The sequence below is a fragment of the Chiloscyllium punctatum genome, chromosome 12 (assembly GCF_047496795.1).
Source record: "Chiloscyllium punctatum isolate Juve2018m chromosome 12, sChiPun1.3, whole genome shotgun sequence".
Classification (NCBI taxonomy): Eukaryota; Metazoa; Chordata; class Chondrichthyes; order Orectolobiformes; family Hemiscylliidae; genus Chiloscyllium; species Chiloscyllium punctatum.
This window is the reverse complement of record NC_092750.1, coordinates 11736579-11753014: the sequence shown is the minus strand read 5'-3', so window position 1 is coordinate 11753014 and position 16436 is coordinate 11736579. Positions and strand designations below refer to the sequence as shown.

The window sequence follows — 16436 nt, the reverse complement described above, 5'->3', positions numbered from 1 at the left end:
AAACTGCATTTATTTAAATGCAAGGGGCCTAACAGGGAAGGCAGGTGAACTCAGGGCATGGTTAGGAACATGGGACTGGGATCTCATAGCAATTACAGAAACATGGCTCAGGGATGGGCAGGACTGGCAGCTTAATGTTCAAGGATACAAATGCTACAGGAAGGATAGAAAGGGAGGCAAGAGAGGAGAGAGAGTGGTGTTTTTGATAAGGGATAGCATTACAGCTGTACTGAGGGAGGATATTCCCAGAAATACATCCAGGGAAGTTATTTGGGTTGAACTGAGAAATAAGAAAGGGATGATCACCTTAATGGGATTGTATTATAGACCTCCTAACAGTCAGTGGGAAATTGAGAAACAAATTTGTAAGGAGATCTCAGCCATCTGTAAGAATAATAGGGTGATTATGGTAGGGGATTTTAACTTTCCAAACACAACACTGGGACTGTCATAGTGTTAAAGGCTTAAATGGAGAGGAATTTGTTAAGTGTGTACAAGACAATCTCCTGATTCAGTTTGTGGATGCACCTACTAGAGAAGGTCAAAACTTGACCTACTCTTGGGAAATAAGGCAGGGCAGGTGACTGAGGTATCAGTGGGGGAGCACTTTGGGGCCAGTGATCATAATTCTATTAGATTTAAAATAATGATGGAAAAGGATAGACCAGATCTAAAAGTTGAAGTTCTAAATTGGAGAAAGGCCAATTTTGACGGTGTTAGGCAAGAACTTTCAAAAGTTAATTGGGGACAGATGTTCACAGATAAAGGGATGGCTGGAAAATGGGAAGCCTTCAGAAATAAGTTAATAAGAATCCAGAGAAAATATATTCCTGTCAGGGTGAAAGGAAAGGCTGGTAGGTATAGGGAATGCTGGATGACTAAAGAAATTGAGGGTTTGGTTAAGAAGAAAAAGGAAGCATATGTCATATGACAGGATAGATCGAATGAATCCTTAAAAGAGTATAAAGGAAGTAGGAGTATACTGAAGAGGGAAATCAGGAGGGCAAAAGGGAACATGAGATAGCTTTGGCAAATAGAATTAAGGAGAATCCAAAGGGTTTTTACAAATACATTAAGGAAGAAAGGGTAACTAGAGAGAGAATAGGGACCCTCAAAGATCAGCAAAGTGACCTTTGTGTGGAGCCACAGAAAATGGGGGAGATACTGAATGAGTTTTTTCCATCAGTATTCACTGTGGAAAAGGAAATGGAAGATATAGACTGTAGGGAAATAGATGGTAACGTCTTGCAAAATGTCCAGATTAAAGAGGAGGAACTGCTGGATACCTTGAAATGGGTAAAGGTGGATAAATCCCCAGGACCTGCTCAGTTGCACCAGAGAACTCTGTGGGAAGCTAGTGAAGTGATTGCTGGGCCTCTTGTTGAGATATTTATATCATCGATAGTCACAGGTGAGGTGCCGGAAGACTGGAGGTTGGCAAACGTGGTGCAACTTTAAGAAGGATGGTAAGGACAAGCCAGGGAACTACAGACCAGTGAGCCTGACCTCAGTGGTGGGCAAGTTGAGGGAGGGAATCCTGAGGGACAGGATGTACATGTATTTGGAAAGGCAAGGACTGATTAGGGATAGTCAACATGGCTTTGTGCATGGGAAATCATGTCTCACAAACTTGATTGAGTTTTTTGAAGAAGTAACAAAGAAGATTGATGAGGGCAGAGCAGTAGATGTGATCTATATGGACTTCAGTAAGGCGTTCGACAAGGTTCCCCATGGGAGACTGATTAGCAAGGTTAGATCTCATGGAATACAGGGAGAACTAGTCATTTGGATACAGAACTGGCTCAAAGGTAGAAGACAGAGGGTGGTGGTGGAGGGTTGTTTTTCAGACTGGAGGCCTGTGACCAGTGGCTTGCCACAAGGATAGGTGCTGGGTCCTCTTTTTGTCATTTACATAAATGATTTGGATGCAAGCATAAGCGGTACAGTTTGTAAGTTTGCAGATGACACCAAAATTGGAGGTGTAGTGGACAGCAAAGAGAGTTACCTCAGATTACAACAGGATCTTGATCAGGTGAGCCAATGAGCTGAGAAGTGGCAGATGGAGTTTAATTCAGATAAATGCGAAGTACGGCATTTTGGGAAAGCAAATCTTAGCAGGATTTATACACTTAATGGTAAGGTCCTAGGGAGTGTTGCTGAACAAAGAGACCTTGGAGTGCAGGTTTACAGCTTCTTGAAAGTGGAGTCACAGGTAGATAGGATAGTGAAGAAGGCATTTGGTATGCTTTCCTTTATTAGTCAGAGTACTGAGTACAGGAGTTGGGAGGTCAGGTTGCGTCTGTACAAGACATTGGTTAGGTCACTGTTGGAATATTGAGTGCAATTCTGGTCTCCTTCCTATCAGAAAGATGTTGTGAAACTTGAAAGGGTTCAGAAAAGATTTACAAGGATATTGTCAGGGTTGGAGGATTTGAGCTATAGAGAGAGGTTGAACAGGTTGCGGCTGTTTTCCCTGGAGCGTCGGAAGTTGAGGGGTGACCTTATAGAGGTTTACAAAATTATGAGGGGCATGGATAGGATAAATAGACAAAGTCTTTTCCCTGGGGTCAGGGAGTCCAAAACTAGAGGTCATAGGTTTAGGGTGAGAGGGGAAAGATATAAGAGAGACCTAAGGGGCAACCTTCTCACACAGAGAGTGGTATGTGTATGGAATGAGCTGCCAGAGGATGTGGTGGAGGCTGGTACAATTGCAACATTTAAAAGGCATTTGGATGGGTATATGAATAGGAAGGGTTTGGAGGGATATGGGCCGGGTGCTGGCAGGTGCGACTACATTGGGTTGGGATATTTGGTTGGTATGGATGGGTTGGACCGAAGGGTCTGTTTCCATGCTGTACATCTCTATGACTCTATGAGATACATTCGGACCCACTGTATTTTCTCCAGCATTTTGTTTTAGTTTAAGTATACATGGAGCTTCGCCCATTTTAGAACTCTACTTTCTAAATAATAATAATAAATCAAGAAAGCTTAACCTAAATCAATGACCCAAATAAATCTATACTGTATAGATCTGTATTTGAAACCTGCATAGCTACAACAAATTACAACATGAATTTTTTTTTCCACTCCCATTATTGGGATCGAAGTGTTTTGGCAGTTCATTTACTGACCATCACTAATTACCTCTCAAAAAGGGGTGAGCTATCACCCTAAAACACTGCAGTCCATGTCATGTCAGTGCTGTAAAGGACGGGAAATACCTTAGCATGCACCTTTTGGGAAAGTTTGAGGTTGTACTTAAAACTGCAAATTACCTTTTGGACAAGAATTTGTTATTGAGAGAGAAGATAACAATTTAATTTGTCTGAGGCTCTTACCAGTTTCTTCCTAGGCCCAGATTCCATATAGTATGCGTATGGATATGTATATTGCAAAGTGTACCGACACTAGAGGAAGGAAAACAAAGAAAGAAATTATTGCAGAAGATGTATATTCAAACGTTATCTTACGTCAACTTAAGAAAAATTATGCTTTGGTGACGAAAGATGGAGAAGGAGAAATTACTATTTTGCTCCAAGTACAATCCAGACAGCTGACATATGGTAAGACTGCAACAGGCAGAGCTTGTTTTGACTTTAATATTAGATGATTCCAAGTTGAAACAACATCTCATGGACAATGCCAATAAGTATTAAGTGAATATGAATAACTCCTATTTTTGTCAAAGTTCTCTAGTGTGATAGCTTGCCTTTACAAGTTAACTGGAAGGTCCTAAGTGAATGGTCCCCATCTCACTCAACTGGCTAGTGTTAGGCAGCTGGTGATAGCATCAACTGCCACAAGCTAACTCCAAAGATTAGATGAGCATAGCTGTTCAAATAAGGAACAAAGAAGTTTGATTGTTGGCAGGATTGTTGTCAGATGCATGTGATAAAATAGGTCAAAATAAATATAGAAGAGAGAAAATGGGGATAGCTATTAAATCTATACATCCCAAAGATGGAATAGTCCCATTTCTACCCAAAGATTATTTAAATTACTGATCACCTTGGGGTTCGTCTGTCAAAATAAAATGATGGAGGGGCAATGTGAACTGACCTGATAAAGGGAGAGTTTGATTAAAAAAAACACAATAAAGGTATTTTCCTTACCAGCAACACTAGAACGAGGAGACATAAATATAAGCTTGTCCCTAATTAAACCAATAAGAAATTCAGGAGTAACATTTTAATCCAGACAGCAGTGAGAATGTGGAATCTACTTAGTCTCAAAAATAGTTTAGGCAACGAGAATAGATTCAGATATAAAAAGATATGATAAACATACAGATGAAAGGAATATATTGACGGGATTAGAGAAAAAGGAGAGGCTCTTGTTAAGCATTGACATGGGTAAAGCCTGTTGGCCCTACAGTGTTTCTGCGCTGCAAATACTTCACACCTTTATACATTTTCATTCTAAAAATATTTCACTGACCACTCAATGTGGAAAATTTTGCATAATTCAATGATAAGGTCAATAATGCTTTTTTTTCCTACAAAATATCAATTACTACAAAGCGATGCTTTGCACAATATAATAATAAAACTACACAAATGATTCTACACTTTTCACAAAGTTTCCAAAGTGCTTGCACTGATCAACGTATATGGTCTCCGATTCAGATATTGATTAAAAACATGTTATTGCCTCAAATGATCAAACTTTCTTACTTTTATTAAAAAGCAAGCACATGGCTGATTTCAAACATTACAGATGCTAGAAATAAATGACATAATTTGATAGCTAAGTCGACCAAGAATATTTATTTAAAGTAGAAGGTAAGGTTTGCTCTTGGTATAAATCAATGAAGGTAGGCCAAGTTAAAGCAAGTTCAAACTCTGACAAAGAGTTTAGCCTGTGCCTATTTTAAGGTCAATTGCCTTACTTAGCCCGGTTGTTCTTTATTAATGACTGATGGAATTGGATTTAATCCAACATTCTACACAAGTTTCTGATGCAAGGGGAAACCAGAGACACTTGGCACAGCCAGGGCAGACTGCAAAAGAATTCCACTCTGAAGTTACTAGTCACACATTTCTGAAAAGAGTGCTGCAAATGCACTCAGGAAGTTTTGAATCAACTCATCTTGTCAGATGTGATAGTGCAGGACTAAATTCAAAGGACACAGAATAAGAAAGCTGTGTTCTCAACAGATAGTTTTCATCCATTCTTTTGCAGGAGATTAACTTCAATTTGCAGGAATTCTATTGTAAAGAAAGTTTTATATAGCGAGATTTTAAAAATAGTTATTGACATAACAGATGTCGTTATAATACAAGGTGTTATACATACAAGAGTAATGGAAAGAGAAAATAAATCACAAATCTAGTAATTTTCTGTTGAGTTTTCCTAATCTCATGGAACATTTTTTTGTTCTGTACATCATTGTTGACTATGATCTGCCTGTACTGCTTGCAAACAAAAAGCTTTTCACTGTACTTCAGTTCACATGAAAATAAATAAATCAGAGAATTTACAAAAGCCTGTCAATTCATCTAGAAACTGAACAAGCAACCTTAAACAATCATACACTGACTGGAAGGAACCTTTAGATTGGCCTAAGCAGTAGCTTGTTACTGACCACCAATTGCACACCAACAGAAATCAGGCCTGCAGCATTTAAAGAACTCAAGTTCAGATATTTTAACAAAGGAGAACGAGGAATGGACTTGTGATACAAGGCTTTAGTCAATGTAAACCAGAACGGTCTCTGATCCAGAGAACAGTAGTGCATGAAAATTACTTCTTACTGACTGAAGAAAATATTCCCATTCACTTGTTAAAAGGCATGTGTCAGAAGATATCTAACTGGTTACATTTCATTCTCAGCATGAGGGAGATGCTGTGCTTTCAGCGAGTGGGCAGGAGAGATTGGATTCAGTTGGAACTCTGCAGAGGTACTCATTAAAAATAAGATGACCAACTGTAGATGATCAGCCAAAGAATATAACGTCAAAATTACCAAGTCACAGAGTGGTTCAACTGTTAAAGCTGACAAGCCAACCACAAATATGTCAGGCTTCCCAAACAGATGGCAGACAATGTCTGCCTCACTTTCTTTCACCTCTGATGAGAACATCAATACACTGGCTGCATTTCTTTTGAATGTTCTAGTGTACCAGTCAGTGTCTTAAAAAAAGACTCACCTTCCAGAATCAGCAACACATGGGTGGCACGGTGGCACAGTGGTTAGCACTGCTGCCTCACAGCGCCAGAGACCAGAGTTCAATTCCCGCCTCAGGCGACTGACTGTGTGGAGTTTGCACATTCTCCCAGTGTCTGCGTGGGTTTCCTCCGGGTGCTCCGGTTTCCTCCCACAGTCCAAAGATGTGCAGGTCAGGTGAATTGGCCATGCTAAATTGCCCGTAGTGTTAGGTAAGGGGTAGATGTAGATGTAGGGGTATGGGTGGGTTACGCTTCGGCGGGGCGGTGTGGACTTGTTGGGCCGAAGGGCCTGTAAGTAATCTAATCTAATTTATTCTGTGAACCTGGCCGTGCAAACGTGTTCCAATGTTTTCTGTTTCTGACCCATGCAAACTTCATCTCCACCCTTGGAGCCAGTCACTCAAGCTGGTATATAGCAGCAAGTTATTTAGTCACACTAGTACTACAGCCAGACAATAACCTTCTGCACACCCTAAGCCCCTTTTCCCTTCAGCAAGGGACAGTCCATTACCATTAATGCCCAACAAAAGAAAAGAATCAACTAACCACAGCAACAAGTCATAATACATCTGGGGGAAAAAATCCTTTTGAATATCTGAGATTCTTAAACCTGCATCAGGCTTGAACACAATCTTACAGTACTTAGAAATTCCCCAAGTAGGAATACACAAAAATTGCACACCTCACCTCTATTCTAATTCATGGTAATGAATAGGCAGAAAATCAGTATGACTAATCCAAATACTTTTGCAGCCATTTAAAAGGCAGTTATTGCTACACTTCACCATATAAGTAGAATTAAATATTTGCATGTTACACAATATAGCAGTCAAGCCAGCAATGTCCAAAATACATGAACCAAATATGTTTAAATAACGCTTACACTGGTAAAACAGTGGATGCTTCAACAAGGGGTAGGAGGAAGAGAAATATCTCCATGGAAAGTTGAGGTAGATGAGCAAAATAGCCTGTTGTCAGCTACATTGATTTTATGGTCAATTCCTAGCACACCAAGATTAGACTGTAACTAGAAGTGCCTTTTTTTCATATCTTAAATCTGAGCAGCAACCCAGCCAAACATGGGGATATGATTTCCTCAGTTACATTCTTTTAATTATCCAGCGTACATTGTTAATTTTGTGCTCACCAGACACATGCACGTAGAAACATTCCAACAAAGTGACAAGATAATCAAATGAAATCCTTGGATAAGACTAATTCAGCATACAGGTCACAAATCTGGGATAATCCCATTGTGTCTGATCAAACACGTGACCACAATTTAGAAGAGCACAACAACACTCACTCACACAGTACTTTGAACATAATAAATATTTCCAAGGCACTTCACAAGCACTGTCAAACCAAATTTGATCAGCTACAGAAACAGATACGAATACAAAAATCAAAATAGGTTAAGTACACCTTGCAAGAGAAAGCAGAATCAAGGCAGAGAGGAGAGAATGCCACAGCTTGGGGTCTAACCAGATGAGGGTACCACTACCACTGGTTGAATGATGAAAATCAGACACACCAGGGGCACAGGTATTTCGGAGGATTGTCCAGTAACAGCTGCAGGAGGTCACACGGTTAGAGAAGTCTGAATCAAGGCTCTTCCCTATTCCTATTTGCTGGATGATTCCAATAGGTGACAAATTAGGACTGAACTTTAAGAACAAAAGCAATACAGTGAAGCCACTGTAGAGCCCTGTTAACTCAGTTTAATTTGTATTTTCAAGAGAACTTGGCCATCTTTCAGAACTAGTCTATGCCCCAGTTTTATCAGTCTGTTAGCATAGATGATCAACTCAATAAACAGAAAATACCTTGGCAAGGAGCTTGGCAGCATTTTGCAAATACTGCCAATCAATCCATGTTCCCAGATTGTTCATAACTCGTTCTTGGATTTTCTCTTGAATCCTCTGGTATGTCTGTGCTTCTAGCTGCAGGCTCTTATTGTGATTTTCCCACTGAAAAGAATAAATGAGACAGAAAAAAAATGAAGGTTAAGCTCATATACATGTTACAAAATCCCAACATCAGGCTAACAAAATACTTCCACATTGACAGGATTCCAGAAAATATTCACTTGATTTCTATTCCTTTCTTCCAGGGGGCCATTAAAGGAGTTCCATACTTGGCACTGACTCTTCAGCAAGAATGTAATTCAAACACCTACTTCCTAAATAATGAGTGCAATAATTTAAATGGCAAAGGAAGCAGAGAGTGACTGTGCAAAAATTAATGCTTAAAACAAAGGGTCAGGTGTGGTCTCAAGTTTGTCTAGTTAAACAGCTAACACTCTATGTGAACTGAATGTGATCAATGTTCATTTGAGGCTGCAGGCAGGATCGCCATCACCAAGAGGTAGAAATTTCAATGGTAATGGAAAGAAAAATTAATGTTTCTAACATCTACCCAGGAAATATAGCTCTTACCCTTTCAAAGTAGAATAAGTATTTCTTCAAAGCTTCCCTGGCCTGTGCCTGCTGGCTCTGGTTCACAATGTCAGGATTCTCTTTGTACCGACTGCACTCATAGTACTCGCTTCCATGGGTTTTCCAATCTCCCAGGCACATCCAACAAAAATCTGAACAGAAATTGACAATTTTATAATGGAAAGCTTGGCGTGGTAAATTTATTTTCTGCAGTAATTTCTTCACACAGAGGGTAGTGAGCCTGTGGAATTCTCTGCCACAGAGAACTGTTGATGCCCAAACATTGAATGTTTGAGAGGAGGAGCTAGGTATAGTTCTTAAGGTTAAATGGATCAAAGGATATAAGAGAGAAAACAGGAACTGATCAGCTATTGGCGTTTGAATGGCACAACAGGCTTTAAGGATTGAATGGCCTAATCCTGCTACAGTTTTCAATCTCAGTAATACCTAACATGCTTAGAGCTGGCAACTCAATTATTTTCCTGCTGCAGAATTGTGTGAAGTTCAATGCTTCAAGTACCAACTCCAAAGAATAGCTAAAACGCACAACCTGGATCAACTGCTAAATGGCTTATCTACTGAGGAACAATCAAAATATTAAATTCCAAGTTCAACCTATTAGCATTCACCAGCCCTTCTTCAGGAGCTCATGAAGAAGGGCTCATGCCCGAAACATCAATTCTCCTGCTCCTTGGATGCTGCCTGACCTGCTGCGCTTTTCCAGCAACACATTTTCAGCCCTGGCAAAAACTGAGAAATAATGAACAGGCTTTTGCTAAGCAAATATTGTTATTCCAGTTCCATCAACAACACCTTCCATCACCTTATGGATGGTCAACACAAAATCAACAGGGTTAGGGCAGTAATTGACTCGACTGGATCTGCCCTGGTTTTTTTTGTGAATGAAACATACCTGAGCAATGTTTCCAACATCAGTGTTGTAGTTGTATCGGAATAACTTGGCGAAGAGTGAGTCTTGTTCTGGAGCAAATGTTTTCAGTATTAATGCAGGACTTTGCCAAGCCCTAAAACCTTTGAGTGCAATTGAGGATACAGTACAGAGGTTCATCCCAAAGAAAAGAAAGATTATCTGGGGTGGGTGGTTGGGGGGATTAGACAGCCATGGCTGACACAGGAAGTCAGGAAATGTATCAAAGAAAAAAGTGAGAGCCTATAAAGTGGCTAAGAGCACTGGGAAATCAGAAGATTGGGAAGGCTACAAAAACAAACAGAGGATAACAAAGAGAGAAATCAGGAAGGAGGGGATCAAATATGAAGGTAAGCTTGCCAGTAATATTACAAATGATAGTAAAAGTTTCTTTCAATAAATAAGGAATGAACGAGAGGCAAAAATAGACATTGGACAGCTCCAATTTGATGCTGGAAGGCTAATGATAGGATATAAGGAAATAGCTGAAGAACTTAATAAGTACTTTGTGTCAGTCTTCACAGTGTAAGACATGAGTATTTTTCCCAATCTCCTGGCCCCAATGGGCTACATCCTAGAGTTCTGAGGGAAGTGTCTGAGGAAACAGCAGAGGCATTGGTTGTGATCTTTCAAAAGTCATTGGAGTCAGGAAAGTCCCAGATGATTGGAAATTCGCTGTTGTAACCCCTTTGCTCAAGAAAGGATCAAGTCAGAACATATAAAATTATAGGCCAATTAGCCTAACGTTGATAGTTGGCAAAATTCTAGAATCCATCGTTAAGAATGGGATTTCTAAATTCTTGGAAGTGCAAGGTCAGATTAGAACAGATCAGCATGGATTTACTAAGGGGAGGTCATGCCTGATAAACTTATTAGAATTCTTTGAAAAGATAACAAGTAGGTTAGACCAGGGAAAACCAATGGATATTATCTATCTAGACTTCCAAAAGGCCTCTGATAAGGTGCCTCACGGGAAGCTGCAGAGTAAGGTGAGGGCCCATCGTGTTCGAGGTGAGCTACTGGCATGGATTGAGGATTGGATGTCTGACAGAAGGCAGAGAGTTGGGATAATAGGTCCTTTTAAGGAATGGTAGCCGGTGACAAGTGGGGTCCCGCAGGGTTCAGTGTTGGGGCCGCAGCTGTTCACTTTATATGTTAATGATCTGGATGAAGGGACTGGGGGCATTCTGGTGTAATTTGCCGATGATATGAAGTCAGGTGGATAGGCAGGTCGTACTGAGGAGATGGAGAGGTTGCAAAAAGATTTAGACAGTTTAGGAGAGTGGTCCAGCCTGATGAAATTCAACGTGAGCAAATGAAAGGTCTTGAACTTTGGAAAAAAGAATACAGGCATGGACTATTTTATAAATGGTTGGAAAATTCATAAATCCAAAGTACAAAGGGATCCGGGAGTGCTCTAAAGGTTAATTTGCAGGATGATTCTGTGATTAAGAAAGCAAATGGAATGCTGTCATTTATCTCAAGAGGCTGGAATATAAAAGCAGTGATGTGCTTCTGAGACTTTATGAGCCTCCAGTTAGACCCAATTTAGAACATTGTGTCCAATTTTGGGCCCCACACCTCAGGAAGGACATAGTGGCACTGGAGCGTGTCCAGCGGAGATTCACACAGATGATCCCTTGAATGTTAGGCCTAGCATACAATGAATGGCTGAAGAGTTAGAAGGTTGAGGGGAGATCTAATAGAAACTTACAAGATAATACATGGCTTAGAAAGGGTGGACGCTGGGAAGTTGTTTCCGTCAGGCGGGGATATTAAGGCCCATGGGCACAGCCTTGGAATTAGAGGGCGTCAATTTAGAACGGAAATGAGGAGACATTTCTTCAACCAGAGAGTGGTGGGCCTGTGGAATTCATTGCCAGGGAGCGCAGCAGAGGCCGGGATATTAAATGTCTTTAAGGCAGAGATTGATAAATTCTTGATCTTGCAAGGAATTAAGAGCTAAGGGGAGAGTGTAGGTAAGTGGCGTTGAAATGCCCATCAACCATGATTAAATGGCGGACTAGATTCGATGGGCCAAATGGCCTTAACTTCCACTCCTATGTCTTATGGTCTTTGCAACATCTAATGCCTTTAGATGCTTCTTGATATCACATAGAATGAATTGAACTGGCTGAAGACTAGCATTTGTGATGCTGAAGGCTTGAAGAGGATGATGATGGTATCTGGAATATGGTCTGCAAGTTATGATTCTGTGCCCCTAAAGGCTAGTGAACCAGCTGTTTATTAATAATAATTCACAATGATTTCCTGGTTACCATTAGATTAGCTTTTAATTCCAGACGTATTAACCAAATGCAAATATCACCATTTGTGATCAAAATCCATACCAGCAAACCCTGGAGTTCTGGATTACTAATTCAGTGACATTACTACGAAGTTGCAACCTTCCCAGAGTATGAGCATATATGAAACAAAAATTAAATCAAGAAGCATATAAGCTGCAGACTGTATCAATATTAAATGCAAAAAAAAACAATAACGCCCTACCTCCTTCACAAATAATACCACACAATTTCTTACTTTCTATCAGATATATAAACATTTCATTCAGAAATGGTCATTTCCATATAATTTCATTCCCACAGTAATGCCCTGGGGTATCAGACAACAAAAAAATACATTCTTCCCATGTGAAATGTAACGTACACTTAAGAGCAAAGTTCTTGCTTCTGCACTACCTAGTCAATTGAGGAACTGGTGCCTGATTAACTCAAGACGTTTCGAACATCACATTAATAAACTGTTATGGGTTCAATCTCCATAATGGCCAATGATGTCTTGGGCAGCACAGTGACTCAATGGTTAGCATGCTACCTCACCATGCCAAGGACCCAAGTTCGATTCCAGCCTTGGGTGACTGTATGAAGTTTGCACATTCGCCCTGCGTCTGTGTGGGTTTCTGCTGGGTGCTCTGATGTCTTCCCACAGTCCAAGGACATGCAGATTAGGTGGATTAGCCGTGGTAAAAATCCTGTGTGGGGTTACAGGGATATGGTGGAGGTCTAAGTCTGGATGGGATGCTCTGCAAAGGGTCAACACAGACTCAATGGGCCAAATGGTCACTTTCCACACTGTCCCGATTCCATAGTCTAATTGCACATTCTCAGCCCATATCTGTCATCAATGAAAAACCACTGACTGGGTACATGTAGTTCCAGATATGCATTCCCACAGCAGAGTGAGAGAAATATAACTTTCAACATCATGTTCAAATTTTTCTACTCACCGTGCTTGCATTTTGAGCATTGCTGAAACAGAGAATTAAAACCATTTGATCAGTATTAAAGCGGGTCTACAGAACAGCGGACTATCTCTGAAAACACAATGAATTATGCTTCATTCTCTCACCATGTGATTGCACCCTCCATTTTTCTCAATGCAAATATTGCACTTTGGACACTGCAAGATTGGGGAAAAAAAATTAAAATAAATTCAACAAACAATAAGTTAATGCACCAAACAGCTTTATGTTTAGCAGCACTTGTAACAGTGTTAAAGTTCACAATTCTTACAATTTGGTTTTTATTGTTGATGCTTTAAAAATTTCAACTTGACTTGTCAAGATTAGAAAACTACTTTGGATGAGTTGACTTGTCTGAGCAGTGCAATGGATCTCATTAACATTACCATTGACCCACATGTTTTAGCTTATTTCAGATACATCATTAACATCTGTTGTGTTGCATCAGTAGCTAATCTGCTGTGGGCAAATTGACAGCTAAATATAGTGCAGCTTGACATGTACCAAAAAGCTATTCATGGATTTCCAATGGAAATAGTGTGCAATGCATTGCACAAGGGACTGATGTTATAAATATTTTTTCCAACAATTTCTTTTCATATCCTGGATTTGTTTTTGAAGAGGGGCCAGGGAGTCCACGCTGACATCCCAGCCAATATTTATCCTTCAATCAAGATAATTGAAACAAACAATAGGGTCATTATTGCACTGTTATTTGTGACTTGGATGTGCCAGTGTTGGACTGGGGTGGACAGAGTTATAAATCACACAAAACCAGGTTATAGTACAACAGGTTTATTTGGAAGCACTGCTCTTTCATCAGTGGTTGCATGAAGAAGAAGCAACGCTTTGAAAGCTAGTGCTACAGTAAAGGCAAGTTGTGGTCATATGACTGGAACATTTGCACTTTAGTTAAAGAATCATTATGGCACAGGTAGTGGCCATTTGGCCCATCATGCCTGCATCAGCTCTTCAAATGAGTATCATTGCCTCGTGCCAATCCCCTCCTTTTTGCCCATACCCTTGCACACTTTTTTAATGCAAATAATCAATGCCTTCCTGAATGCCTCAACTGAACCTACCCCTACTACATTTCCAGCCTGTGCAGTCCTTAACCTAACTGCTCACAGTAAGAAATTCTTTCCTCACATCACCCTTGTTTCTCTCGCACATTATGTTAAATCTACACCTGTGCATTCTTGTTCCTTTTAAGAGCAGGAACAGCTCCTCCTTATCTACTGTATTCAGTCTACTTGTGATTTTGCAAACCTGCATCAAATTTAGTCTTAGCCTTCGTCTCTCAGAAAAGCATGGTAAATGGCAAAAACAAACCCAAAAGTATATAGCCCTAAGAAACTGGTATCAGAGACCTTGTGTTTACACTATCTTTTCCATCCCCAGAACATCACAACTTCACAGCTAATTAATTACTTCTGAACTATCACCAGTTTTGAGACTGACAGCAACAAAATCTCTCAAACTCAAGCAGGCTAAATCACCAGGAAAATCAAACACTCAAAGTTCACCAATTCATACTTCTCCGGAACCTACTAGTGGTGACCAGTGAAAGTGCATTGATTAGACCTATGAGCATTTATTGCCCTATAGTACACGATAAGCAATTAGTAATTGTTGAGGCACACAAATTGCCTGATCAAACATGCCATGACGTCTTTTACAACCACCAGATTAAGACCTCATTTTTAAAAAGACACCTCTGATAAATTATTTCCTCAGTATTACACTGAAGTGTCTGCCTCAATTATGTGAGCAGGTCCTGGAAAATACCTCAATCTGCAACTTGAAATAGAAGGTCTAACAGCTGATCAAAGCCATAATTGGAAAATGACAACGACTTGGGAACGCAGTGGACACAACAAGGTGTGATTTTTGTCTTATGTAGAATGAAAATGATAAAAATGGTACAGCTTTAACACAAAATAGCAAAAATCTAGATCGGAATACTGCAATTGTAAATATGCCTTTAACGGTCTTTTATTGGGAAGTGGTTGGCAATTTGAGATTTTTATCCCTACACTAAAGACACTATTACATGCATCATCATTAGGTTCATGATGTAAGTGAAATCCAATACCATGCAAATAAAAAGGAGTGCCAAAGAACACTGACCTAAGCATAATGGTGGTCTGATTGCTCATCCACATAAAATGTTTATTTAGAGAATGACACATTTGCATAACTGCATCACACCTATAAAAACAATAATCAGTTGCGCTGTCACTATTACAAGTACTAAAATGTCAGTTGAGATTTGTTTAATGAATCAAATTTAATTTCCTACAGCTACCACAATGGGATTTGAATTTATGCCTCTGAATCAGTCCTCCAACCACGCAACCATATGCTGCAGTTCCTGGTGATGGCAGCAGCCTGTGTTTTTGGAACCAGTGCCATTTCCATGATGGGCACCAAACAGAGAACTGCAGTATTTTCACACTGAGGTGCTCAAGAAACATGAGAACAAGAGCAAAACTTGATAAGAGAATTTGGAGGAAATCATGTTCCCACAACAGCCCTCTGTGATCCTTCTTGGGGTATAGGTAAATTAGTCAGGAGAGGCTGCAAATCTTGATGAGTGGTTATGGCATATCCTGCAGCTCCAGTCCGCCAACAATAGATTAATAACAAATTATTAATCCGTTTAGTTTATTTCAGGTACCTGGATATATTCCAGTCAACATTTTAGTAAATAAAGAATTAACGTGTTGCCAGAGATTAGAAGGTGAGCCAATGGCTGAATGGTATTATTGCTGGATTGTAAATCCAGAAACCCAGGAAATATTCCATGGTCCCAGATTCGAAACCTGCCACAGCAGATGGTGGAATTTGAATTGAATACAAAATCTAGAATTATGAGTCTAATGATGACCATGCCAGAAAAAAACCCGTCTGGTTCACTAATGTCCTTTAGGGAACTGCCATCCTTACCTGGTTTGGCCTACATGTGATTTCAGACCCACAGCAATGTGGGTGACTCATAACGGTCTCTGGGATGGACAATAAATGCAATCTAGCCAGCAAAACCCTCATTCTGTGAATTAATTTTGAAAAGAAATTCAACTAAAGAAGCTTAAATTCACAGACCAACTCAGTTTACACAACAGGAATTGTGGTCAAAGTTTGTTGGTAATCTGAATTACCAAAAAGTGCAGTATCATGGACAGAGGGAGGTTTATGTCTACAAATGCAGAAACTTCCCCACTCACAAAAAAGGCATTAAAAGAGGAATTAATATTCACCTAAAAAAAAAAGAGACCTTGAAGTGCAGGTTCATAGCTCCTTGAAGGTGGAGTCGCAGGTAGATAGGATAGTGAAGAAGGCATTTGGTATGCTTTCCTTTATTAGTCAGAGTATTGAGTACAGGAGTTTGGAGGTCATGTTGTGGAAACAGGACATTGGTTAGGCCACTGTTGGAAGATTGCGTGCAATTCTGGTCTCCTTCCTATCGGAAAGATGTTGTGAAACTTGAAAGGATTCAGAAAAGATTTACAAGGATGTTGCCAGGGTTGGAGGATTTGAGCTACAGGGAGAGGCTGAACAGGCTGGGGCTGTTTTCCCTGGAGTGTCAGAGGCTGAGGGCTGACCTTATAGAGGTTTACAAAATTATGAGGGA

General features: G+C 40.1%; 1 protein-coding gene across 3 annotated transcripts in view; it reads right to left on the bottom strand.

The window, feature by feature from the left end:
- arih2 (ariadne homolog 2 (Drosophila)) overlaps positions 1 to 16436 on the bottom strand; it is a 90924-nt gene that overhangs the window by 17011 nt on the left and 57477 nt on the right. For all 3 annotated transcript variants that reach the window (XM_072581839.1, XM_072581840.1, XM_072581841.1), the window contains 5 exons: positions 12910 to 12960; positions 12788 to 12809; positions 8610 to 8761; positions 7998 to 8141; positions 3342 to 3410 (listed from right to left, as the gene is read on the bottom strand). In XM_072581839.1, coding sequence (XP_072437940.1) covers positions 3342 to 3410; positions 7998 to 8141; positions 8610 to 8761; positions 12788 to 12809; positions 12910 to 12960 — 438 coding nt within the window. The remainder of the gene's footprint in view (positions 1 to 3341; positions 3411 to 7997; positions 8142 to 8609; positions 8762 to 12787; positions 12810 to 12909; positions 12961 to 16436) is intronic.